At 47.5% G+C, this 27,509-nt stretch overlaps 1 protein-coding gene across 1 annotated transcript; it reads right to left on the minus strand.

Moving 5' to 3' along the window:
- Positions 1–1,615: 1,615 nt before the first annotated feature.
- LOC137437775 (SLAIN motif-containing protein 2) lies at positions 1,616–22,216 on the minus strand. The gene is made up of 8 exons (XM_068132381.2): positions 21,695–22,216; positions 21,413–21,555; positions 20,899–21,261; positions 17,818–17,988; positions 17,108–17,482; positions 14,989–15,108; positions 2,855–3,167; positions 1,616–2,711 (listed from the first exon to the last, which is right to left on the minus strand). Exons 1-8 carry the CDS (start codon positions 22,114–22,116, stop codon positions 2,645–2,647), a joined length of 1,974 nt encoding a protein of 657 aa, XP_067988482.1. The 5' UTR covers positions 22,117–22,216; the 3' UTR covers positions 1,616–2,644.
- Between the last annotated feature and the right edge of the window lie 5,293 nt (positions 22,217–27,509).

Raw genomic sequence — 27,509 nt, forward strand, 5'->3', positions numbered from 1 at the left:
CTCCCGATCCTCTTCGTGGCTTTGGTACATTCATGGACCCAGCGTACCTTCTCAGCACCAAAGCCCATGCTGCCTCAGACGCCGACTGTCCTCGTATCGACAGAATGAGATTCCCGGAGCCGTGCAGGTCATCATGTTGGGCAAATGGAACTTATGCAGTTTCCCCAAATGATGGGAGCACTCCCACAGGGGAGAGAGAGAGGGAGAGAGGGATTGTGAAGGGGCGAGCCTGTACTGCTGAGTAAGTGGACCCATTTGCCTTGACAGGTCACTAAATGCTGGTGATTGTGTGCTGGAGTGTGACAAAAGTCCCCATTCTTTCTCTTTCGCACTCTGCCATCTTTAATCCTCTACCCAATCTGTGTGTTTTTCTTCGGATGCCTGGATGTAAGTATTGTAAAGGTATCAAGACAATGTTCGAAATTGTCCAGGGTGGAATGCTTGCGAAGGATTAAGGGAAATGTATGTGTGCCTGGAAATATCCTTGAATTGCATGTGATTCCCATGTCTTAATTTTTTTTCCCTGCCATTTTTCGATCTTGCTATTCCTGCCTTTCCTGCTTTTATTAATTTGCTTGCGTGATTAACTGTCGATTCATGTCGACTTATCCTGCTCGCCTTTTATCTGGGGTAGCACTCTCGGCGATTGGTCCGGCATTGCAAATTGTAATGGCAGCCCATAGAGAGCGGCATGTGGCGTTGGTTCACTCGGACAATTAAGTCGTCATGGTTCCCCATCTGCTCCATTCATCTCACTAGTATGGTAAACCAACCATGGGCCATGACGATCCAACCAGAGGAGAGTGTTGACGATGGCGTCCATTGTCTTTTAAAAGACACACCGGGTATCTGCCGGCACAACCAACCACATACAAGGCTTTTATCCGCAGCTCAATGGAATACTGTTCTCCCCTCTGGGCCGGTGCTCCTGCCTCACACCTAGCTCGGCTTCACATGGTTGAAACCAAAGCTTTCAGAATCATTGGAATCTCCTGTGATGAAGCTAACTCTGAGGGCCTTTCACTCACTCGCCGCAGGCAGGTTGGTGGTCTGTCTTCTACCGCCTCCTCTCCGGCCTTGCTCCCCCAGCCCTGTCTGTGCTCTGTCCCCCAAATATTCCTACAGGTCACACTAGATCTGCCAGCAACCCTCTGATTGTTAAACTGCCAAAATCTAGGCTCTCTGCTCACCTTCACTCTTTCATTCCCCTTTTCTCCCACCTCTGGAACAAACTCCCCCACTCCCTTCAATCCCACTCCTCCCTCCAGGTCTTTAAAACAGCTGTTCACCACCATCTCTTATCTTCCCCCATACAAAACCTTGATCTTTTCTACCCCCATCAATTCACCCCAGATCCACTTTTTTGAAATACCGACTTCTTTCATGGAAGTCCTCGCAGTGTCCATGTGTTTTATACCTCTTCCCCCCCCCCCCCCCCCCCCGCTCTCCCTGCTCTCCATCTTGTTCTCACGCTCCCTTTATCATATGTTTTATGTGTCAGTTTGTCATTTTTGTGATCAATGTTAGCTCTTACACGAGCCTCGACCTTGTGTAGTATACAAAATAAAAATCCACTGAAATCAGAAAAACTGTTATAAAGTTTGCAATTCACATATGCTGATGAAAAAAGTTTTATTAAAGCAAATGGCTGAGCAGAAACCAGCTTAAAAATAAAGTATGGCACCGATTTTTCCAAAAGGAAAAATAGACAAAAGCAAAGCCACAGCTCAGGGCATGCATTGCAATTTAATGTGGATTTGTAAAGGCACAAAAGACGGCGGTCACCTTTGCGGACTCTGAACAGGCACAATAAATGCACCGCCACGCCCCGGGGAAAACAAGCTCATGATGGCCGGTCCATTGTCCTGGGTCACGGTCGCTCCCCAGCAACACGATTGCACTCAAAGTCGGGGTGCGTGCACACGACGCAGTGACCCAGATGATTCTTTCGAAAAAGGCAAGTATGGCGTGGAGTTTGCCTCGAGGGCACTACGTGCCATTATGATGGAGATAAAATAAAAGTGCAGCCCGTTGGCAATCTTCAAACTTATAGTTCCTCTCCCTTAATTAACCGATCTATTGATCCTGAGGTAACCCTCATCCCTGAAGTGCCAAAAATAAAAATAAAAAGCCTCTGGAAATGGAGAACCCAGAGACTGACAGGGCCATTTGGTTATCAAGAATAAGCTAGGCTCACCAAATGGTCCCAGTGACCTGTCCACAGGACACCGACGTGCTCCCCTCCCCATGCAGTAGTTAAGCATAATCTTTACAAATAAAACAAAACCAGTGATTCCAAGAATGAAGCAGAAATGTAGCAGCAGCTCAGGTCCAGTACCTTTCAGCCCACACCAAAAGGCAAATGAGTGCATACCTCAGGCTTGCTCACCACGTGGAGGAAAACCAACACCAAAAGAATAAAGCTGTGGGAGCACGATGTCAAATCGAATCCCTGGTGTTTTCAACGTCTGAGGTTCGTGTGCTTTGCTCGCTGGACGGCACATCTTGTAAGTAGTTGTGCCAGGCCGTGCCTGGAGCCTCATCACTTCAGCTTAGGAATGGTGCTAACCGTACCGGGTTCATGGCTAGTCGGAGTGGAACCAATTGAGTGATGAGTGAAGAAGGCTGGATTGATGGCTAACCTTCAGTAGTAGCTATCATTTAGGCCGTCATCTCTCAAAGGGCTGTACCTTTTTGGAACCTGGAGGGACCTACGGTGGTGAAGACGTTGGAAAGAATTGTAGTTAATAAGCAAAGGTGATAAATACACATTGAGTAGCACTTGCATCTTCCACAAGTGATCAGAAACATCAACGGCCATTTTTTAAATGAAGCAAGTGATGCTACCTCCCACCTTCGAACGGGCTGTACCAGTTTACTTCGTGCTGGCCCAGGTACACCAGTATATGCATGTGTGCTCAGCTTTGGCAGGCCGCTCTGTCGGCCCACCGCCTTGATGGGGACCAGCCCAGGGCTGAGTCGTCCGCAAACGTCCTGACCAGATTCAGGTGGTGTCGCGGCCCGCTGGTGGGGAGAGAGGCGAGATCCGGCATTGGGGCTGCGATGTCGATTGGGGCTTGGAGCACGAGCTAGTCCGATGGAACGCCCCTGCCTTTGACCATCGTTGAGAATGCTGCTGGCAGGAGATGGCCGTTTAAGTCGAGATGCTAGTGGCACCAAGGAGAAAGCGGAGAGTTTGTCAAACATGGCAGAAATACTGTGCTCGGTCATGCTTTGTCGATTCATCAAATTATCCGGCAATCAGTTGCTTGTTACTTTCAATCAAGGAATCGATCATAATGTTCCAGGATCGTTCAACTGAAACAGCGAATTAGGATCACACCTCATATTTAAATAAACATATTTGTGCAATCTTTGAAACTGTGGTTGAGTTTGTTTAGTGGTTTACAAGAGTTTACTCGATTAACAATAAATGGACTTTTTTGAGTGTACAATGGACAAGTATACAAAACGCTACTTGATTGGCTAATATTGACCAACGACACAGTTGTGTACAGTAATCGTTGTCGAATGACAAGTGAGAAAAACAATTTGGAAACTTTTTTGTTTCGACAACATGGTAGTACAGTATAAATTGACAATGACCAAGACATTTTCGATAATAAACATTTGTGTTTTGAACACCTTATGAGGAGATGAAATGGCCACAAGAAATTCCCACATTTACTCATGGGGAAATTTCAAAATGGCCAACAATGGGGCTTATGTTAACTTATGTTAAGTAAACACTACATGTTGAACATGTAACTAATTGAACTAATTTATCAATCAAATTAGAGGCAAACACAAACGTACAACAAGTACAGATAGATTCAAAGTACACCTCCCCCATGCCAAAAAAATAACATATCCTCTAGCGTGCGACATTGCTGGGGGGGGGGGGGGGGGTGCTTAAGGTGCCTGGCAATGCCACCATGCAGCACATAGAGACAGTACAGAGATAGAGCCAGGCAGAGATGAACAAAAATTGATTGATTAATTGTGTAATTAAATCAATAAACAAGTATAGATACATTCAAAGTACACCACCATGCCCAATAAATAACATCCTACAGCATGCGGCATTGCTATTTAAATAGGAGGTGTGATCCTAATTAAATTTGCTATTTCAGTTGAACGATCCACCATGCAGCACATAGAGACGGTATTGGGAGGGAGAGGTGTACATTTATTGTTTGACTAATTGCATAATTAAAATCAATAAATAATAATCATAAAATAATTTCTTAATCAATTGGTTAATTTGGCATACCTCAACCACCAGTGAGTGTTTCATATGAAGCTGTAACTTTTTTTAAAATTGTCATTAATCAGAAAAAATTAAATAATGAATTGACTAATCAATAAATAATTAATTCATCAATAAATCAAAAATATCCTTTATAGCCACATCACTTGGTCACTGCCTTGTCCGAATATCAGCTTCCTAGCTCAAAAGGTGCCTGAGATATTGCCCAGATGAGAAAGAAAATAAATAAGGGAGTAATACCAAAAATAAATAAATAACAATCATAAAATAATTAAATTATTAATCAAACTGGCTAATAGAATACCAAAACCACCATTTCATCCGAATTTGTAACTTTAAAAAAAAAAGTCATGAAGAGTAATTAAATAATTAATTGATTAATGAATAAATCAAAAATAGACTTTACAGCCAAATCACTTGGTCATTATCATGTCCAAATATCAGCTTCCGAGCTCAAAAGGTGCCTGAGATATTGCCCAGATGAGAAAGGAAATAAATAAGTACTTAATAAATCAGGACTTACCATTTTTGCCAAAGCACTTGCTCACTATTGTGCCGAAATTTCAGCTTCCTAGCTCAAAGGATGGCTGAGATATCGCCCGGACAAACAAACAAGCAAGAAAGAAAACAACCGGAGTGAAAATCGAGTACTCCCTTTCAGCGCGCGTCATCGTCGGGCCCCCTTCTGTGCCCCGGCGATGACATTATGCAGCGCCTGGAGATGGAATAGGAAAGGAGCGGTGTGCAATATATTGTGTGCCTGTACAAACTTTGTGGCTAATCTATATATATATCTGTGCAGTGTCTGTGTTGTCACTGAATTACTCCCTCAAACTTTTGTGAAATCATACCAAACTTCTGGTATGCACCTATCTCTCCCCAGTGTATGTCCTAAGGGTATTTTTTTTAAATAAAATTAATTTTTGGGGGGGGTTTTTTGGAGAAAATTTTTTTTTCCCAAACTTAAATCTTCAACTTCAATTGTTTCTAAAATCTAATATCACGAATATTACAAATACATTTGTGCAAAACAATTGTTTGTATTATGATTGGTGTAAACCATGCCAATACAGCAACTCAGGTACAGTCATCTATCTATCTGTCTACATATCTGGGCAGTGTCTGTGTTGTCACTGAACTACTCCCTCAAACTTTTGTTTCCGTGGTTGTGAAGAGATTTGAATCACGTAGTGGTGAGGGGTTTTGAATCACGTGGTGGTGAGGTGTTTTGAATTACGTGGTTGTGAAGTGTTTTGAATCACGTGGTGGTGAGGTGTTTTGAATTACGTGGTGGTGAGGTTTTTTGAATCACGTGGTGGTGAGGTTTTTTGAATCACGTGGTGGTGAGGTGTTTTGAATTTTGTGGTGGTGAGGTGTTTTTAATTACGTGGTGGTGAGGTGTTTTTCATTACGTGGTGGTGAGGTGTTTTGAATCACATGGTGGTGAGGTGTTTTTCATTATGTGGTGGTGAGGTGTTTTTAATTATGTGGTGGTGAGGTGTTTTTCATTACGTGGTGGTGAGGTGTTTTTAATCACGTGGTGGTGAGGCGTTTTGAATTACTTGGTGGTGAGGTTTTGTATTACGTGGTGGTGAGGTGTTTTGAATTACTTGGTGGTGAGGTGTTTTGAATTACGTGGTGGTGAGGTGTTTTGAATTACGTGGTGGTGAGGTGTTTTGAATTACTTGGTGGTGAGGTTTTTTTAATTACGTGGTGGTGAGGTTTTTTTAATTACGTGGTGGTGAGGTTTTTTAAATTACGTGGTGGTGAGGTGTTTTGAATTACTTGGTGGTGAGGTGTTTTGAATTACGTAGTGGTGAGGTGTTTTGAATTACGTGGTGGTGAGGTGTTTTGAATTACGTGGTGGTGAGGTGTTTTTAATTACGTGGTGGTGAGGTGTTTTGAATCACATGGTGGTGAGGTGTTTTTCATTATGTGGTGGTGAGGTTTTTAATTATGTGGTGGTGAGGTGTTTTTCATTACGTGGCGGTGAGGTGTTTTTAATCACGTGGTAGTGAGGCGTTTTGAATTACTTGGTGGTGAGGTTTTGTTAATTACGTGGTGGTGAGGTGTTTTGAATTACTTGGTGGTGAGGTGTTTTGAATTACGTGGTGGTGAGGTGTTTTCAATTACGTGGTGGTGAGGTGTTTTGAATTACTTGGTGGTGAGGTGTTTTGAATTACGTGGTGGTGAGGTGTTTTGAATTACTTGGTGGTGAGGTGTTTTGAATTACATGGTGGTGAGGTGTTTTGAATTACGTGGTGGTGAGGTGTAATAATCCCAAACTTCCAGTTTGCACCTACCCCTCCCCTATGTATGTGCTGAGGGGTTCTTTTTTTTTAATTATTTTATTTTTTCAACCTAAATCTTCAACCTGAATTGCTTATAAAAATGTAATATCACAAACACTGCAAATAAATTTGTGCAAAATAATTGTTTGCATTATGATTTGCTGTGTTGTCATGATTTACACCACTCAGGTACAGTCATTATCCTCAGCTAAAACAAGCCCATTCCTCTGTAACGACGCATAGCGAGCCGAGCCGAGGCAAGTTAGTATGTATATATATGTTTATATATATGCGTGATTTATGAAGCTGTCATGAGAAAAAAAAAAAAAAAGAGTTGGACTGAATTTTGCAACAAGTATGGGCTGGATCCATACATTTGAAGTAAAATGTATGGATCATTCATGTTTGACATTCTAGACATGCACACCCTGAATTGCAATACACAATAATATTTATAAACTTTACAGCAATGGCAACATATTACATGAAGTGTGGAGTTTTGCCAACTTTTCAAACTCCAGGCCCACAGTAATGTTTAATACAACATTAACCGATACAACATTGACAGACGAAACACAAAGTCACACTGAAAAAGTTGACATCCAATTTTACGCAATCGTACATCACACCCTAAAATGAACAAATGCATTAGCCCTCAAAGAAATGTATTATCTATCTATAATTCCAGTAATCTGTGTGTGTGTGTGTGTGTGTGTATGTCTGTGTGTTTGTCTGTGACCGCTGTTTCTCGACAACCACGGGTCCGATATACTTGAAACTTGCCAGGTATATTGCTGGGGACCCGAGGATGTGCCTTTTCAAGGTTTCATATTAATCGGACAAGTAGTTACCGAGCTATGTCCAAAAAACGATTCAACCAATCAGAGAGCAGCGAGTTATTACGTGTGCCGAACGTGGCGAACAGACTCTGCCTCGGACGGCACATTTGAGAGCGTATTCATTTATTTCACGTTGGCAAACTATGTTGCCGCTATGTTGGCGTTAAACTATGTTTTAAAACTAATTAAAACTAATTTGCGATTCTTGCGCTTTCCTGCGCGTTTGTGCACGCTATGGCGATTTCTTTACCAAACTCCGCAAGCCGTTCGCTTTGGACCAAACCATTTCATGTAAATAGAGGGGGGGGGGATTGTCACCGTACTCGCAAGCCGTTCGCTTTGGACCAAACCATTTCATGTAAATAGAGGGGGGGGGGTATAATTTTAGATATAGATATAGTACGGGCATGCCCTAGTCTATCTATAATGCCAGTAATCTCTGTGTGTCTGTCTGTGACCGCTGTTTCTCGACAACCACGGGTCCGATATACTTGAAACTTGCCAGGTATATTGCTGGGGACCCGAGGATGTGCCTTTTCAAGGTTTCATATTAATCGGACAAGTAGTTAGCGAGCTATGTCCAAAAAACGATTCAACCAATCAGAGAGCAGCGAGCTATCACGTGTGCCGAACGTGGCGAACAGACTCTGCCTCGGACGGCACATTTGAGAGCGTATTCATTTATTTCACGTTGGCAAACTATGTTGGCGTTAAACTATGTTTTACAACTAATTAAAACTAATTTGCGATTCATTCGCTTTCCTGCGCGTTTGTGCACGCTATGGCGATTTCTTTACCAAACTCCGCAAGCCGTTCGCTTTGGACCAAACCATTTCATGTAAATAGAGGGGGGGGATTGTCACCGTACTCGCAAGCCGTTCGCTTTGGACCAAACCATTTCATGTAAATAGAGGGGGGGGATATAATTTTAGATATATATATAGTACGGGCATGCCCTAGTGTTTATAAGCATGATAAGTACACACTATCCTGTGCATCTGTGATTTTAATAGTCATATTGTTCACTTTCATGAAATATCTTAAAATGTTATATTTCATCCATTTATATGCCGCCGACAAAGTCGCTGGAGGAATTATGATTTCAGGTTGTCCGTCCATCCGTCCATATATCTGTCTGTCCGTCCATATATCTGTCTGTCCGTCTGTGATAGGTTTTTATTAGCGCAATATTTTGAGAACGGCTGAAGGGACCTTAGTCAAACTTGGTGCAGATATGTATAATGAGGTAAAGATGAACCGATTAGATTTTGGGGTCAAAGGAGGTCAAAAAAGGTCACGAGGCCAAAAATATTTACATTGCCGTGCCAACTCGTGAGCAAGTGATGAGATTTTGAACAAACTCGGTGTAAGTATATATTATGATGCAGAGATGAACTGATTGGATTATGGCATCAGGAGGTCAAAGGTCAGAGGTCATGTCAGGTAAAAATGTGACAACTTGTGAACAGCTGAAGGGATTTAAATCAAACTTGGTACAGGTATTACAAAATGGAATAATGTGGGCGGAGGCATATCGGTCGACATTGTGACGTCGATGAGTGTCGTTCTAGTTATGATATCAACTGCGTGTGAACTGTTTTCACATTGCGAATCACACTTGCAATGAGAATACTACAAGCAATGCCTCTCTTGGCACAGCTATGTGACTTACATAAGTGTTGTTTGCTCCTACAAGAGCATCTTGTATCAATTAGCAGTTCTGAACGTGTTGGTGCCTTGTCGGTGATACAACACAACAACAACATGCATTTTAAGGCCATTTTCCCTGCTAGAGCGGGGGTTAGCCTTGCGGTCCCCATGACAATCTTCTCCATTTTGCCCTATTTTCTGCATCTCTCCTTGTTAACCCCCTTGCCCGCATTTCTTCTTCCACCATCTTTAGCCAAGTCTTTCTCGGTCTTCCCCGTCCTCTACTTCCTTCTACATTCATTTCCATCACTCTTCTCAACCAGTCACTTTCATCCTTCCTCAACACATGACCAAACCATCTCAACCTGTTCCTCTTCACAGCATCCATCCCAGGCTCTATTCCCATCATTTTTCGCAATTCATCATTTGTCTTCCTCTCTCTCAACGATACTCCGCACATCCATCGAACCATTCGCATTTCCACCCTTTCCAACCTTCGTTGCTGCTCTACGTTCATTGCCCATGTCTCGCTCCCGTAAATCATAACACTTCTCACACATGCAGCATAAACCTTTCCCTTCAGCTTCAACGACACTCCCCTCCTCATCAGCACGCCACTCAGTTCCCGAAACTTCTTCCATGCACATCTCACTCTCGCAACCGTTGCCGAGTCTGATCCACCTTCTCCATTCAGCATGTCTCCGAGGTAGCAAAATGTTTTCACACCTTCCAGCTTCACGCCGTCTCCAAGATCCAACTCAACATTTCCTTCATCTGCAGCTCCCTCTGTGCACACCTTACATTTGAATGTAGCTGCCACACTGGTTAATGACCCTCTCAGACCACTACATTTTTGATGAACCCACTCAGCGCACATTGGACATTGAATGGAGTTCACTCCGACACCCTTCCTGCACACAGCACAGGGCCACTTCCCAGTCCTTTCCACCTCACCACATGCTTTACCACTTGCCATCACCTTCGTCTTTCCGATATTCACCTTCAGACCTTTTGTCTCCATACATTCCTTCCACTTGTTCATCTTTTCCTTCAGTCCATCCATACTTTCCGCAATCAACACCAGATCATCTGCATACAACAACTCCCACGGTAAACCCTCCTTTACGTTCTGAGCCAGCACCTCCATCACAGCTACAAATAGTAGTGGACTTAGTACCGACCCCCTGATGCACTCCCACCTTCACCTCAAACTCACCACTGTTCCCGTCCTTCGTCCTTACAGCTGTGCGTGCTCTTTTGTACATTGCCATCACTACTCTGAGAACGGCTTGTCAGTGATAATGGGTACAAATGAGTCAACCTCTACTTTGTATTCATATTCCTCCCTAGTTAGCACAGTTTTAGGTGATGCCTTGTTCTGACTTGGTGATGCACTCGAATGCTGATTAAACAATATATTTTCATAAAATTTTGCACATTTTAGAAAGAATTATGTTCCAGTAATGAGTAACAGTTATTTAGTTTATTATTTTATATTTATCAAAGCATTCACATTTTATACCATAAAAAAGAGGATTTTTTTGAATTGTCATCTAAACCTGGAAAACGCATTATTACCCTCGCCAGAGAAGGTATTGCATTGAGACTGTCTGTTTGTCTGTCTGTCCGCACAGAATAAATATGATTTTCTCTGCAACCATTGGTCTTATTGACAGGAAATTTGCACCATATGTGTAGATGTTTTTAAAATAATTATGATGTCATAGGTCACGTGGTACAGGCGCTATCTTGCAAAAATCGAAAAACTTTGCACCTCTATTTCGCCGAAAGCGCTGCATAGAAAAAATTGAGACATGGCTCATTGTAAAGAACTCTCCATGGGGAATAAAATATGTTAATGATGTCATGGGTTCCTCCATTATGACGTCATAATTCAACGAGTACAAAACTTCATCAGATCAAGATGAAAATTTATTGAGCATCATCTAGGGATAAATTGCTGGAAAAAAATAATAATAATAATCTATCTATAATTCCACTAATCTCTGTGTGTTTGTTTGTTTGTCTGTGACCGCTGTTTCTCGACAACCACGGGTCCGATATACTTTAAACTTGCCAGGTATATTGCTGGGGACCCGAGGATGTGCCTTTTCAAGGTTTCATATTAATCGGACAATTACTTACCGAGCTATGTCCAAAAAACGATTCAACCAATCAGAGAGCAGCGAGCTATCGCGTGTGCCGAACGTGGCGAACACACTCTGCCTCGGATGGCACATTTGAGAGCGTATTCATTTATTTCCCGTCGGCAAACTATGTTGGCGCTATGTTGGCGTTAAACGATGTTTTAAAACTAATTAAAACCCCGGGGGGATTGTCACTGTACTCGCAAGCCGTTCGCCGTTCGCTTTGGCGTTGCGAATGGACCAAAACATTTCATGGACCAAACCATTTCATGTAAAGCGTTCGCCGTTCGCTTTGGCGTTGCGAATGAACCAAAACATTTCATGGACCAAACCATTTCATGTAAATAGAGGGGGGGATATAATTTTAGATATAGATATAGTACGGGCATGCCCTAGTAATACTAATGTCATCATTCACGTGGTTTGGCCGCCATATTTGTTTCAACACAAAAGCCTTAAAACCACTAAAAACATATCCTGGCAAGGGTCTGCAATCTGATTGCTCTTTCTTGTTTACAGTTTTGTAACAGGTCATATACTTTGACCTAATAAAAAACCGGGTTGGGCTATTTTCATGTCCATTTCTACTGTACTATGGGGATGGATCCACCATGAAGGCAAATCTTTACATGCAAGAGCTTACCTGTCATCTGTATCAATGGTCATATGCCAACAACTGTACACACCTACCTAGGACAATTTCTGTTATTGTATGTTCGTAGCAAATTGTATGTTCATAGCAAGGGTGCCCGGAGGGCGTGAATGGTGTTGGTGTCCTGTTTTCTGAGGAGTTTGTAGACAGTGTGGCGAGTGTGACTAGAGTGAGTGATAGGTTGATGATGGTGAAAATGATGATTGGAAAGCTCTTGGTGAACGTCATCTCGGGATATGCTCCGCAGGTTGGTCGAAGCGATGAAGAGAAGGACAAGTTCTGGTGTGCGATAGAGAAGCTGATGGAAAACGTGAAAGATGAGGAAGTTGTTGTGGTGGGAGGAGACCTGAATGGACATGTGGGAAGGAGTATGGATGGTTTTGAGGGAGTTCATGGGGGTTACGGATATGGTGTGAGAAATGGAGAAGGTGAAAGGATTTTGGAGTTTGCTGATGGAGCTGATTTGTTGATTTGTAATACTCAGTTCCAGAAAGAGGACAATAAGCTTGTTACATACACGTCAGGTGGGTCGACGACAACCATTGACTACCTGATGGTGCGTCGGCGAGATAGGGGGCACCTCCGGGACACAAAGGTGATCCCGGGGGAGGAGGCTGTTTCACAGCACCACTTGGTTGTCTGCGACATAAGGGTGAAAGGTGCGAGGAGAGCTCGGCGGGTGAAGTACCAACCGAGAATGAAGGTGTGGAGATTGAAAGAGGTGACAGTAAGGGAGGCATTAAAAGAGAGGCTGAGTAGGGTAGAGGATGATGCGGTTGAGCTTGAAAGTGGTTGGATGTCAATGAAAGCTAGTCTGTTGGGAGCCGTTGGTGAGGTATGTGGATGGACAAAAGGACCACCGAGGCACTCGGAAACATGGTGGTGGGATGTTGAGGTTGGAAAGAGGATTGACGAGAAGAGGAAGAAGTTCAAAGAGTGGCAGAAGGCGAAGGGTACGGGAGCAGAAACAGCAGAGCATGAAAGTTATAAGGCAGCCAGGAAGGCTGCAAAGAAAGAGGTAGCAAAGGCGCAGGAGGCATGTAGGAAAATGTTCGGAGAACGCTTGGATTCGGAAGAGGGTCAGAAAGCAGTATTCAGGATTGCAAAGCAGATAGCGAAAGAGAGGTGTGATGTGATGGGGGTGAGTTGCTTGAAGGATGAAGTGGGACAAATCGTTGTCGACCCAGATGGAATTAAAGGAAGATGGAAAAGATATATGGAAATGCTGTTGCATACAGAGAATGAATGGGATGGCAACATAGAGAGTAACCCAGTTTTAGGACCGGCAGAGAAGATAAATGAGAAGGAAGTTGAGGAAGCGATAAAAGCAATGAAAAGTGGAAAAGCGGGAGGGCCGACGGGAGTTGTGGGAGATATGTTGAAGGCAGCAGGAAGTTGGGGTGTGAAGAAAATGACAGAGATCTGTAATCTGGTGGTGAAAGAAGGCCGCATTCCAGTGGATTGGGAACTCAGTACCCTCGTCCCTCTATACAAGGGGAAAGGTGACCCTCTGGAGTGTGGCTTGTACCGAGCGATAAAGTTATTGGAGCATGGAATGAAGGTATTGGAAAGGGTGTTGGAGAGGAGGATAAGGAAGAAAGTGAAGATCGACGAAATGCAGTTTGGATTTATGCCAGGAAGAGGAACGACAGATGCGCTTTTCATTGTGAGGCAGTTGCAGGAGAAGTACATGGATAAGAGGAAGAAGTTGTTTTTTGGGTTTGTTGATCTGGAGAAAGCATTCGATAGGGTTCCACGCAAAGTATTGACATGGGCATTGAGGAAGTTAGGAGTGGAGGAATGGTTGATCAGAGTAGTGATGGCAATGTACAAAAGAGCACGCACAGCTGTAAGGACGAAGGACGGGAACAGTGGTGAGTTTGAGGTGAAGGTGGGAGTGCATCAGGGGTCGGTACTAAGTCCACTACTATTTGTAGCTGTGATGGAGGTGCTGGCTCAGACCGTAAAGGAGGGTTTACCATGGGAGTTGTTGTATGCAGATGATCTGGTGTTGATTGCGGAAAGTATGGATGGACTGAAGGAAAAGATGAACAAGTGGAAGGAATGTATGGAGACAAAAGGTCTGAAGGTGAATATCGGAAAGACAAAGGTGATGGCAAGTGGTAAAGCATGTGGTGAGGTGGAAAGAACTGGGAAGTGGCCGTGTGCTGTGTGCAGGAAGGGTGTCGGAGTGAACTCCATTCAATGTACAATGTGTGCTGAGTGGGTTCATCAAAAATGTAGTGGTCTGAGAGGGTCATTAACCAGTGTGGCAGCTACATTCAAATGTAAGGTGTGCACAGAGGGAGCTGCAGATGGAGGAAATGTTGAGTTGGATCTTGGAGACGGCGTGAAGCTGGAAGGTGTGAAAACATTTTGCTACCTCGGAGACATGCTGAATGGAGAAGGTGGATCAGACTCGGCAACGGTTGCTCGAGTGAGATGTGCATGGAAGAAGTTTCGGGAACTGAGTGGCGTGCTGATGAGGAGGAGAGTGTCGCTGAAGCTGAAGGGAAAGGTGTATGCTGCATGTGTGAGAAGTGTTATGATTTATGGGAGCGAGACATGGGTAATGAACGTAGAGCAGCAACGAAGGCTGGAAAGGGTGGAAATGCGAATGGTTCGATGGATGTGCAGAGTATCGTTGAGAGAGAGGAAGACAAATGATGAATTGCGAAAGATGATGGGAATATTGCCTGTGATTGATGCTGTGAAGAGGAACAGGTTGAGATGGTTTGGTCATGTATTGAGGAAGGATGAAAGTGACTGGTTGAGAAGAGTGATGGAAGTTAATGTAGAAGGAAGTAGAGGACGGGGAAGACCGAGAAAGACTTGGCTAAAGATGGTGGAAGAAGAAATGCGGGCAAGGGGGTTAACAAGGAGAGATGCAGAAAATAGGGCAAAATGGAGAAGATTGTCATGGGGACCGCAAGGCTAACCCCCACTCTAGCAGGGAACATGGCCTTAAAATGCATGTTGTGTTGTTGTTGTATGTTCGTAGCAAAACACAAAAATTAAATGATCGATCATTGAGCGGTTGATATTGCAAATCACAAATCTACAATCACTGATCATGACTTTTACTACCAATTCCCAACACTGGGGGTGTGCAAAGTGGTGTCGTTCAAATGCTGCTCACCTGGAAGACTTGGGCGGATGCGTGGCATAGCACTCGATAGCAGGGGTGGTGAGGCACGAGGTGAGGTAAGGTACGTGCGATCAACACCTCCCGGCGAGCATGTTCGGTCAGGCCTACTGTCTGGGAGTGGGGTGCGACACACAATGTTCAACCATTTAATCGAACATCTCCCGAATGAGATTCACAGCGAAAGCCTCGGTTTTGTCAATCCACAGTCTCAAATCGGTTATGGAGGAAGAATCCTCGAGGGATCGTAGTCTCCACGCTGTCCATCAGCTGGAAATCAGCGAGGGGACGACCCATGAGATTTACCCGAAATAAATCCTTGTTGACGCAACACCTTCACTGAACGACGTCAATCTGTATTTAAGTGAAGCCACCGGTACAAGTGAACATTGTTAACAAGTGAGTGAGCATTAACACCAAACAATTACACAATTACACGTGGATGTGATGCACGGACATTCCACATGGACTTTCAGCGCTTTAATTATTCAGTAAACCATGTGGACATTGTTCAACGGGCGCAGACACTAGAGACAGAAGAGATGAAAGAATGAAAAGAGGAATATACACGAGTACACACATTAGTTCTTCCTGCCAATGGGTGTCAAGTTTCATGATTCTGACATTAGACGCCTCGGTGCTGCATTAATCAAGATGGCAGAGGGTAACACGACGTTGTTGGTGCTGTGAAGCACTGGAGATGAGAGCTGGAATGACTGACTGGAGATGAGCTGAGAGCTGGAATGACTGACTGGAGATGAGCTGAGAGCTGGAATGACTGACTGGAGATGAGCTGAGAGCTGGAATGACTGACTGGAGATGAGATGAGAGCTGAAATGACTGACTGGAGATGAGCTGCGAGCTGAAATGACACATTAGATGAGAGCTGGAATGACTGACATGAGATGGAATGGCTAGAGATGAGAGACAGGTGCACCATTACGATTCTGAGAGTGAGAGATGGTCAATGGAGACCGCCACAAATCTCCACCCCTGACTTGGTTTCGTCAGATTTTCATCTCTTTTCCCAAACTTAAGGAACACCTTCATGGAGAACATTTTCCTTCTGACGACGTCAAGGCCGCTACGAAGCACTGGTTAAATCAGCAGGACACACAGTTCTAATTGGGACGGCACCACAAAACGACAGTGCTTGAACGTTGGTAGAAATGTGTGGACAGCAGTGATGATTATGTTAAGAAATAAATTATTTTTCATCATCTTCTTCTTCTCGTAACAAATTGAGGGATGCCAAATAGGGCGCGGGATCGATTTTGCCCATGATGTAATTGAAGGGTGGCCGCAAAATGAAAAGGACCGAAGCTTAATTCTTTACACAACGCAGTTGTCACTAGGGGAATGGCCTACTCTTACACATACTATGACATAACTAATTCTAATGGGCCTACGTGTTGCTTGTGGACGAACTATGGGGGGCAAACCACTTCTTCAAACTTCTTCTTCTCCCCCCCCCCCCCCCCCCCCCCTCCCGCCTTCCAGCAAACTACTTATTCTTACATTCAAAACACCCTGGTGTTGGGCTAGCGGCTAGGGTGCCGGCTTAGGATCCTAGGATCCTGGGTTCGAATCCCGGTCAATCGCTGAATTAACACCAGGGGGGTTGACTCAGCCTGTCATCCTTCCGAGGTCGGCTAATTGAGTACCAGTTCACTGGTAATTCCCTGTTTGTCGTTAAAGGCGGCAAAAAGGGTTGGCGTCAGGAAGGGCATCCGGCCGTAAAACATTGCTTCAAAAAGGGGACCGAAAAACAACAACAACCACGGTTCCCGAAAAAGGCCAACCCCCGCTTTGCGGGGAAAAATGGCCTCTAAAGGTGGTTATTATATTATATATATCTTCTTCTTCTCCCCTCCATTACTCTGTCTTTTTCCTGCTACTCTCTGCCTTTCTTTAAATTTAATTGAATTTCCCCCTTTCCTTGTGGCTACCCCCCTGCCCCCCCCCCCCTCCCGCCTTTCAGTACTCAAGCAACATCGTCATCTTGAAAAGGCAAATAATAATTACGAAAGTTCAAAACACGATCATTGCATAAAGGCTTCGACTCTACTTGCTAAACTACTTATTCTTACATTCAAAACACCAAGCACCTTACCACGGCAGGTCTCTTGGCTCGCCTCTTGATGCACGCCACGACCACGCAGGGGCTGCATCCCATGCTTTCGTGGCTGCTGCAGGCCTCGAGTCATTGCCCGAGCCGGGGGTGACGGTGTACGGAGTGCCGTTGTTGCGGTGACAGGAGAGAGAGGTGGCGGTGGAGATTGCCGAGGTGAAGGTGTAAAGCGGTGTTGCAGAATAGGCGCAGTGGTTGGCTGGGGATTGGTGCCAATGTTATCAATCTCATTTTCTTCATAGTCATCCAAGCGATCGAGATCAAGGTCGCTGGCGGCAAGACTCCGCCGCAGGGACTGCACCGACGAGGAGCCGGAACTGCGGCGAGAGGCAGACGCAGACGCATCCTGACGAAGGCCTATGGGTCACAGCAAGGTGAAATCAAAATAATTGCAGTCAGATTAAGAGTCAAGAAATTAATCCAGGCCACACTCTAGAATAAAAAGAAAGAAAAGGAAAAAAGACAAAGAAAAAAAGAGCATACGAATATTCCTGAAACATTTAGGTTTCTTTTTTTTTTTTTGCTTTGTTTGAGAGATGCAAGAGAATTTCGAAAGTCAATTCTACAAGAGAAAATAACACGGACACGTTCCAAATTCATTGGTCTGAGATTCTGCTGCTCATGAGGAAATCCTCAGGCTGCTCGATTTGCAGCACGGTGCACACGCACAAACATCCGTCACAACCACTTACTTTCCTCCTGCATACGCGCCATGATTTGAACATCCGTGACGTTCTGAAGCTTGTATGCAGGGGACGTTTCTGTTTTCGAGTCGGATCGGCTTTCCTCGCTCTCCAACACGCTGTCATCGCTCTCACCCGACGATGGAGGGCTAAAAGGTCGCACAGCCTCTCGACCCAGCCCTGCGAGCACGAGGTCACACTCAGACACCATCCCACAATTACAGCAAGGAACTGAACATTGTATTTTATGAAGAGCTATCCTTAAAGTGCCAATCACGTGAGGCCTCTACAACTGGTGGGCCTCCAAAACCAGATCCGATCAGATCAAAATGACAATGGTTTGTCGGTAACAATTACACTTATCTCAAGTATGAGCAGCTCAAATCTGGAGAAAGCATTCAATAGGGTTCCATGCAAAGTAGTCACATGGGCATTCAGGAAATTAGGAGTGCAGGAATGGTTGATCAGATGAGTGATGGCAATGTACGAGAGAGCACGCACAGCCATTTTGAAGCAAAAGAAGTTATTTTTAAACAAGACCGAATTATAAAAGAATTCAAATATCAACCATTCAGTCATGGCAGAAAGGACCTACAAACATCTTTCCAATCAGAAACTGAGTATTCGGTAGCTGCATCAGAAATAACAAGAAAATAATGCAAGAAACAGTGAAGGCAATAGTTTGATTTTTTTTAAAAACCCCCAAAAAGTTCATCCAATTGTTGTGAAAAGATGTTGTGGTTTAAAATAAATAAAAACACCAAACCCCAACTACAAATTTTTAAATGGCGAGTCTTAAACTACAGCAATACGACTGTGTCACCAATATGCCTCCTCATAGTCCCTGACCATGATAATGGGTGGATGCCATCGTTCACTGTCCTAAAAATAAACAAGTTTGATTTAAATCCCTTCAGCTGTTTTCAATTATCACATTTTCACCAGCCATTACAGGTTTCACATCAATTGGTGAAGCGGTTTCAGAGAAGGGATTTAAAAAAAATATCTGCTTTCAAGCTAATATGGCTGCCACACCACGTAACATATGACCTTTAAAATGTACACTCTGCATATGTATGGGTAGGGGATCATGCTTCTGAAGTTTGGTGTTGTTCGGATAAAGTTTGTTTTTCTATCCAAGATGGCTGCCAAACCACATGACCTACGATGTCATCATTTTCAAACTATATGCAACAGTGGTGTTCGATGACATTTGTAAAATTTCGCATCGGTAGGGTAAGCGGTTTCAGAGATATAATTATTTATAATATTTTGCTTCAATCCAATATGGCTGCCACACCATGTGACCAATGATATTTTATTGATCAACTTTTAATCACCATGCCTAGTCAGTGATACGTACATTTTCAAGTCAATCGCTTTGGTGGTTTGGGAGAAAATGTTTTTTTAAAGGTTTTAGGTTAAATCCAATATGGCTGCCAAACCATGTGACCTATGATGTCATAAATGTAATATTTCAATACAAATGGGTCATAAATCGTGTGCATGCAACTTCAGATTTTTTGGATAAGGAATTCGATTGAAACATTTTTGGCTGATGTTACAAAACGGCCACACAGGGAAACAACGTCCACACAGGAAAATGAAACAGCAACAAATACAGCCCCAACAATTGCAAAAAAGACAAAATAAATATATAAAAATAAATATCAAGAAATATACACCAACAACTGGGAGAATGACAAAAGAGCAGGAAAATACAAAAAATAATTGGACAGAGTGGGGATAGACAAAGAAGGCTCATTGGAATGGCTAAGAAGAGGTCGGATCAACTGGGACGGCAAACAAATCATAACAAATGCCAAAGATCAAGGACACTACACCAATGAATTAAAAAAGATGACGGGACAGAGCCAGATGGACGAGTGTAGATTCTGCAGGACAGGAGGAACAGAAAGTACTAGTCACCTGCTCTCAGGATGCAAAAAACTATCAGAACAACTTTACACACAATGGCACAACAAAGTATGCAAAGTGATTCATTGGCATGTCTGCAAAAATTTTAACATCCCAGTTCCAGAAAACTCATGGAAACACGAACTAAAGGCAATCATTGAAAATGAGGACGTCATGCTCACGTACGACCTGATGATTCCACAGAGTGTGAACCGAGAAAACAAAGCATTGCGTCCGGGCATTGTACTCAAGAACAAAAAGGAAAAGACAGCATTCCTGATTGAGATATCAGCACCCAGCGATTTTAGCCTAAACAATGCAGAAATCGAGAAAATGACCAAATACCAGGACCTCAAAAATGAGATAAAGATATCTTGGAAGTTGAAGAGAATCGAAATTGTACCAGTGATGAATTGGAGCAACAGGAATGATGAAGAAGAACTTAACTGAGATTTTAAAAACCATCCCCGGGAATATTACCACAAATGAACTACAATTGGAGACAATCCGGGGTTCGGTGACAATCCCGAAAATAATAATAATAATAATAATAATAATAATAAAGGAGTCTTATATAGCCCCATCAAGCACAGTAAACTACCCTCATGGCACTTTACATTATCATGCAAACGCACACACAGCGCACACACACACACAAACATACACACACACATACACACACACAGACACACCTTCACTCTTGCCCTATTCCTCTCCCTCCCCATTCAAAACCCACAGATGTGTACTCCCCCTCCTCCTCCCCTCCCTCCCCCACATATGTACACAGACATACTCTCGATCTCTGTCCCACCTCAAACCAAAGGGAAAAGAGCCCTTGGAACAAATGGACAAATGGTGTTGGTCCATGAACCGTGATCCCTTACCGGAGAGGAGGTGGATACTTTGGGTCCTGTGAGGACTCTGTTCCACCTCCTGAAACCCGCAGATGGAGATAACAACCAACGGCATGCGGACGGGGAAGGACGGACGGACAGACAGACAGACACACAGACAGACACACACACGACAGTTGTGAGAATGTCAAAATCCCAGAGTCAAACATGGAAAAATACTCGAGTGCAGAGCATGGGGTCATGGGGACCACCGATCAATGGCTGCCAAACACTCAACCTGGTCTGGCTCATAGAAGATCATTCCATCACTGCCACATACCCTCTGTTTTGTGGAGGCCAGAATGTCTTGAGGGAAAAGAGATGGATTCCGAAGAGGCTCTGCTTTCTTTGTACATCTCCAGCCGCCGTTTGGCCGCTTCCAAGGAACTTTGGCAAGCATTTCTGTGGGATGGTGGGGTCAGTTGAGACTCCTTCGCCTTTGGGGATGGCAGAGCAAGACCTGGCTGCCCCGAGGGCGTTGGAGCCAGTGTAGTGGGTGAGCTGTGGTGGAACATGCCTGGGGCATTGGGATGTGCGGACGAAGGAGGTGGAGTAGACGAGGTCCAAGGGAGAGTACTGGTGATGGGAGCCAGGCAGGGGGACGAGGAGAGGGACCCCAATGAGAATCTCTGCTTCAGGAATGCTATCGGGGCAAGAAGAGAGGGATAAGTTAACACGGGATGGGGAAATGATGGGGAAAATGGAAACTACGTCTCTTCGTCATAACATAAGATCTACTCAAGAGGTCTGACGTCACGAATCCGTGGTCCCGTAAAAGGACCGGATGTCCTCACCCCCGGGAGTAGCATCCAGATGGTAGCGGAAGGCACGACGTGCGGCAGCAATCCGGGGAAGATCGAAGACCTGGCGAGACCAGGCGAGCGCATCGACCTGTTGGTCCTGCGCGGTGGCGGCTCGTCCCGGGGACTCGTACAACCTCGGGGGGGTGACGGGGGCAAGACCCGGAGAGGATGCCGTTTAAAGATCAAACATGCCGGTGATCACGAGCAAGCGGACGGTCAAGGCATTTCAACAAACGGAGAAGTGTTCGGACGGACGCGCCCCGATTGTCCTACCAGTTGTCGTCCTGAAAAGCGTCCGTCGGGGCAGCCAAGTCCAGTAACTCAACGATGTCCAAGGACAATCCGTCGTCGTTTCCGACGTCACCGTCCTCGTCCTTGACATCAATGTTATTATTCTCTTCGTCGCCGTCGCCGTCATCGACAGCTGCGGCAGCGACGTGTCCGCCAGACTTGGGGTTAGCGTTAGGCCTTCCGCCCGGCGTACTTTGAGAACATCCCATTTTCAGCGCCTCGTTCTGTTCTTCGAGCTTGCGGACGAGATTCTGCAACTTCCGCACCTCCAGCTCGGTGCTGAGGCTGTGTCGAACGCCGCTCGCCATGTCCAGCAACGGCATTTGCAACGAGAAAACCACGCCGCTAGCCGCTACGCGCACGTCACGGACATCGCGCGTCCTTTCCTGACGCGATGACGTCATGCGCACGCCGCCGCCTATGGGCTCTTTTTACCTCTGACGTAACGACGCCGCGCTCCTCTTCGTGATTCTCAAAGCGATTTAACTGCCTGTCTGTACTCAGATGGAATATTATCTGTCACCAACTTTAACTTTTGTTATAAATTTAGATGTGATGGAACACATAGTTGTAGTGCGAGGGAGGTATAAAAACAACAACAATCATATAACGCCGACCCCAGCTCGGCCACGAATTATTTATTATGACTTATGAGGTACAGAAAGTAGCCGATAGTATAGTATCGTATAGTGCAGTGCAGTACAGTACAGTACAGTACAAGCCTCTCCCATAACACTCCAAAATGATGACTCACACCATTCTTCTTTCTCATACTCATAGTTCTTTTCATTTTTAACTTTCCCAATGTTATGTTGCTATGGGTTTCCAGCATATGTAAGTCTACACACAGATTTATTGTCACTCCTTCGCTTTGGGGAACCTATGACGTCACAGGGTGGTGTCGACGTGTCCTGGGCAGGGCCGGGGATTAACCTTTTGTGGGTCTGGCGCCAAACAAATGTGTGGGCCCCCATTTGGGGGATCATTGCAAAAAACAGAAGGTCGACACAGAAGTAGTCTTTGACACACACACACACACATGTCGTTTTTTCATTTCTGTCTCTCTCTTATTCACAGAGACACACCCACACACACATAAATACACGTTTAGCGGTTGCCGAAGACGATAAGAAGAGGCCATTTCGTTGGGTACAAGAGGTAGTTTATTGTACAGAAATCTCCAGCAACTGCTAACGAAGCGAACGGAAGTCGTAACGGCTTATATAAAACAAACACCCTCTTCGGAGGGCGTGGCTCCAACAGCCGCGCGTGCGTCACGACGACACAACCAAACGCCCGTGTGCGTGGGTTATACCAAACCCATCGTAATGGTAACCGTCACATGCGGATAAGTGAATAAGGTAACCGCGACATGTGCATAAGGTAACCACTACATGCGCCCCCCAGAAGGCACGCCACGGGCGTGTACGTAGTTCGCGGGTGGAACAGAGCCGGGCCGCGGGTGGAACAGAGCCGGGCCGTGGGTGGAACAGAGCCGGGCCGCGGGTGGAACAGAGCCGGGCCGCGGGTGGAACAGAGCCGGGCCGCGGGTGGAACAGAGCCGGGCCGCGGGTGGAACAGAGCCGGGCCGCGGGTGCTGAGCAGCGGTAGCAGTTGTAGTTGCAGCAGTAGGAAATGCGGGAGCGGCGAGCAACGGTGCGCACGAAGACAACGAGGCTCCAGTGCGCGCGAAGGTAACAAAGCAGCCGTGCGTGCGCAAGAGATGAGCAGCATCAGCCTCGGGATCCGCCGTAGGAGCAGTAGTAGGAATTGCGGGAGTGGCGAGCGCCAGTGCGCGCGAAGGTAACAAAGCAGCCGTGCGTGCGCAAGAAATGAGCAGCATCAGCCTCGGGATCCGCCGTAGGAGCAGTAGTAGGAGTTGCGGGAGTGGTGGGCGGGGCGTGGCGGCGCCCACGAGGTGTGCAGCAGCATCAGCCTCGGGATCCGCTGTAGGAGCAGCAGTAGGAGTGGCGAGCAGCAGTACTCGACCTGTGTGCACGGAGGCGACGAAGTAGCAGTACTCGGCCTGTGTGCGCGAAGGCGACGGGCAGCAGTACTCGGCCTGTGTGCGCGGAGGCGACGAGCAGCGGTGCTCGGCCTGTGTGTGCGGAGGCGACGAAGTAGCCGTGCCCGGCCTGTGTGCGCGGAGGCGACGAAGTAGCAGTACTTGGCCTGTGTGCGCGAAGGCGACGAAGTAGCAGTACTCGGCCTGTGTGTGCGAAGGCGACGAAGTAGCAGTACTCGGCCTGTGTGCGCGGAGGCGACGAAGTAGCAGTACTCGGCCTGTGTGCGCGAAGGCGACAAAGTAGCCGTGCCGCCAACGCCCCGTAACGGTGTTCCTTCGGAGGGTCCCGGAGCTGGTTCGCCCCTCCAGTTGTAGAGGAGGAACCAAGCGCGATGCGCGAACCACATGGCCGCTCGCCGTTGCTAAAACTCCGGCAGTTCGAGTTTGGGTCTTGTCGAAGAAATTGGGGTCGCAATCCTGCCGTGTTCATGTGGCCCCCGAATACGTTCGGGGGCAACGGGGTCACCAGTTTAGCGGTTGCCGAAGAAGATAAGAAGAGGCCATTTCGTTGGGTACAAGAGGTAGTTTATTGTACAGAAATCTCCAGCAACTGCTAGCGAACGGAAGTCGTAACGGCTTATATAAAACAAGCACCCTCTTCGGAGGGCGTGGCTCCAACAGCCGCGCGTGCGTCACGACGACACAACCAAACGCCCGTGTGCGTGGGTTATACCAAACCCATCGTAATGGTAACCGTCACATGCGGATAAGTGAATAAGGTAACCACGACATGTGCATAAGGTAACCACTACATGCGCCCCCCAGAAGGCACGCCACGGGCGTGTACGTAGTTCGCGGGTGGAACAGAGCCGGGCCGCGGGTGGAACAGAGCCGGGCCGCAGGTGGAACAGAGCCGGGCCGCGGGTGGAACAGAGCCGGGCCGCGGGTGGAACAGAGCCGGGCCGCGGGTGGAGCAGAGCCGGGCCGCGGGTGGAACAGAGCCGGGCCGCGGGTGCTGAGCAGCGGTAGCAGTTGTAGTTGCAGCAGTAGGAAATGCGGGAGCGGCGAGCAACGGTGCGCACGAAGACAACGAGGCTCCAGTGCGCGCGAAGGTAACAAAGCAGCCGTGCGTGCGCAAGAGATGAGTAGCATCAGCCTCGGGATCCGCCATAGGAGCAGTAGTAGGAATTGCGGGAGTGGCGAGCGCCAGTGCGCGCGAAGGTAACAAAGCAGCCGTGCGTGCGCAAGAAATGAGCAGCATCAGCCTCGGGATCCGCCGTAGGAGCAGTAGTAGGAGTTGCGGGAGTGGTGGGCGGGGCGTGGCGGCGCCCACGAGGTGTGCAGCAGCATCAGCCTCGGGATCCGCCGTAGGAGCAGTAGTAGGAGTGGCGAGCAGCAGTACTCGACCTGTGTGCACGGAGGCGACGAAGTAGCAGTACTCGGCCTGTGTGCGCAAAGGCGACGGGCAGCAGTACTCGGCCTGTGTGCGCGGAGGCGACGAGCAGCGGTACTCGGCCTGTGTGCGCGGAGGCGACGAAGTAGCCGTGCCCGGCCTGTGTGCGCGGAGGCGACGAAGTATCAGTACTCGGCCTGTGTGCGCGAAGGCGACGAAATAGCAGTACTCGGCCTGTGTGCGCGAAGGCGACGAAGTAGCAGTACTCGGCCTGTGTGCGCGGAGGCGACGAAGTAGCAGTACTCGGCCTGTGTGCGCGAAGGCGACGAAGTAGCCGTGCCGCCAACGCCCCGTAACGGTGTTCCTTCGGAGGGTCCCAGAGCTGGTTCGCCCCTCCAGTTGTAGAGGAGGAACCAAGCGCGATGCGCGAACCACATGGCCGCTCGCCGTTGCTAAAACTCCGGCAGTTCGAGTTTGGGTCTTGTCGAAGAAATTGCGGTCGCAATCCTGCCGTGTTCATGTGGCCCCCGAATACGTTCGGGGGCAACGGGGTCACCAGTTTAGCGGTTGCCGAAGAAGATAAGAAGAGGCCATTTCGTTGGGTACAAGAGGTAGTTTATTGTACAGAAATCTCCAGCAACTGCTCGCGAACGGAAGTCGTAACGGCTTATATAAAACAAGCACCCTCTTCGGAGGGCGTGGCTCCAACAGCCGCGCGTGCGTCACGACGACACAACCAAACGCCGTGTGCGTGGGTTATACCAAACCCATCGTAATGGTAACCGTCACATGCGGATAAGTGAATAAGGTAACCGCGACATGTGCATAAGGTCACCACTACATGCGCTCCCCAGAAGGCACGCCACGGGCGTGTACGTAGTTCGCGGGTGGAACAGAGCCGGGCCGCGGGTGGAACAGAGCCGGGCCGCGGTGGAACAGAGCCGGGCCGCGGGTGGAACAGAGCCGGGCCACGGGTGGAACAGAGCCGGGCCGCGGGTGGAGCAGAGCCGGGCCGCGGGTGGAACAGAGCCGGGCCGCGGGTGCTGAGCAGCGGTAGCAGTTGTAGTTGCAGCAGTAGGAAATGCGGGAGCGGCGAGCAACGGTGCGCACGAAGACAACGAGGCTCCAGTGCGTGCGAAGGTAACAAAGCAGCCGTGCGTGCGCAAGAGATGAGCAGCATCAGCCTCGGGATCTGCCGTAGGAGCAGTAGTAGGAATTGCGGGAGTGGCGAGCGCCAGTGCGCGCGAAGGTAACAAAGCAGCCGTGCGTGCGCAAGAAATGAGCAGCATCAGCCTCGGGATCCGCCGTAGGAGCAGTAGTAGGAGTTGCGGGAGTGGTGGGCGGGGCGTGGCGGCGCCCACGAGGTGTGCAGCAGCATCAGCCTCGGGATCCGCCGTAGGAGCAGTAGTAGGAGTGGCGAGCAGCAGTACTCGACCTGTGTGCACGGAGGCGACGAAGTAGCAGTACTCGGCCTGTGTGCGCGAAGGCGACGGGCAGCAGTACTCGGCCTGTGTGCGCGGAGGCGACGAGCAGCGGTGCTCGGCCTGTGTGCGCGGAGGCGACGAAGTAGCCATGCCCGGCCTGTGTGCGCGGAGGCGACGAAGTAGCAGTACTCGGCCTGTGTGCGTGAAGGCGACGAAGTAGCAGTACTCGGCCTGTGTGCGCGAAGGCGACGAAGTAGCAGTACTCGGCCTGTGTGCTCGTAGGCGACGAAGTAGCAGCACTCGGCCTGTGTGCGTGAAGGCGACGAAGTAGCCGTGCCGTCAACGCCCCATAACGGTGTTCCTTCGGAGGGTCCCGGAGCTGGTTCGCCCCTCCAGTTGTAGAGGAGAAACCAAGCGCGATGCGCGAACCACATGGCCGCTCGCCGTTGCTAAAACTCCGGCAGTTCGAGTTTGGGTCTTGTCGAAGAAATTGCGGTCGCAATCCTGCCGTGTTCATGTGGCCCCCGAATACGTTCGGGGGCAACGGGGTCACCAGTTTAGCGGTTGCCGAAGAAGATAAGAAGAGGCCATTTCGTTGGGTACAAGAGGTAGTGTATTGTACAGAAATCTCCAGCAACTGCCAGCGAACGGAAGTCGTAACGGCTTATATAAAACAAGCACCCTCTTCGGAGGGCGTGGCTCCAACAGCCGCGCGTGCGTCACGACGACACAACCAAACGCCCGTGTGCGTGGGTTATACCAAACCCATTGTAATGGTAACCGTCACATGCGGATAAGTGAATAAGGTAACCGCGACATGTGCATAAGGTAACCACTACATGCGCCCCCCAGAAGGCACGCCACGGGCGTGTACGTAGTTCACGGGTGGAACAGAGCCGGGCCGCGGGTGGAACAGAGCCGGGCCGTGGGTGGAACAGAGCCGGGCCGCGGGTGGAACAGAGCCGGGCCGCGGGT

Source organism: Myxine glutinosa, chromosome 12 (genome assembly GCF_964187855.1).
Source record: "Myxine glutinosa chromosome 12, kmMyxGlut1.1, whole genome shotgun sequence".
Classification (NCBI taxonomy): Eukaryota; Metazoa; Chordata; class Myxini; order Myxiniformes; family Myxinidae; genus Myxine; species Myxine glutinosa.

What these genes read in the sequence shown, in the direction of transcription:
- LOC137437775 (XM_068132381.2), bottom strand. Translation starts at nt 22,116, where the DNA reads ATGACGTCATCGCGTCAGGAAAGGACGCGCGATGTCCGTGACGTGCGC. An exon ending in TCTGGATGCTACTCCCGGGG is followed by an intron (nt 21,262 to 21,412) that starts GTGAGGACATCC and finishes TTGCCCCGATAG; the next exon opens with CATTCCTGAAGCAGAGATTC. An exon ending in CTGGTACAGCCCGTTCGAAG is followed by an intron (nt 2,712 to 2,854) that starts GTGGGAGGTAGC and finishes TCACCACCGTAG; the next exon opens with GTCCCTCCAGGTTCCAAAAA.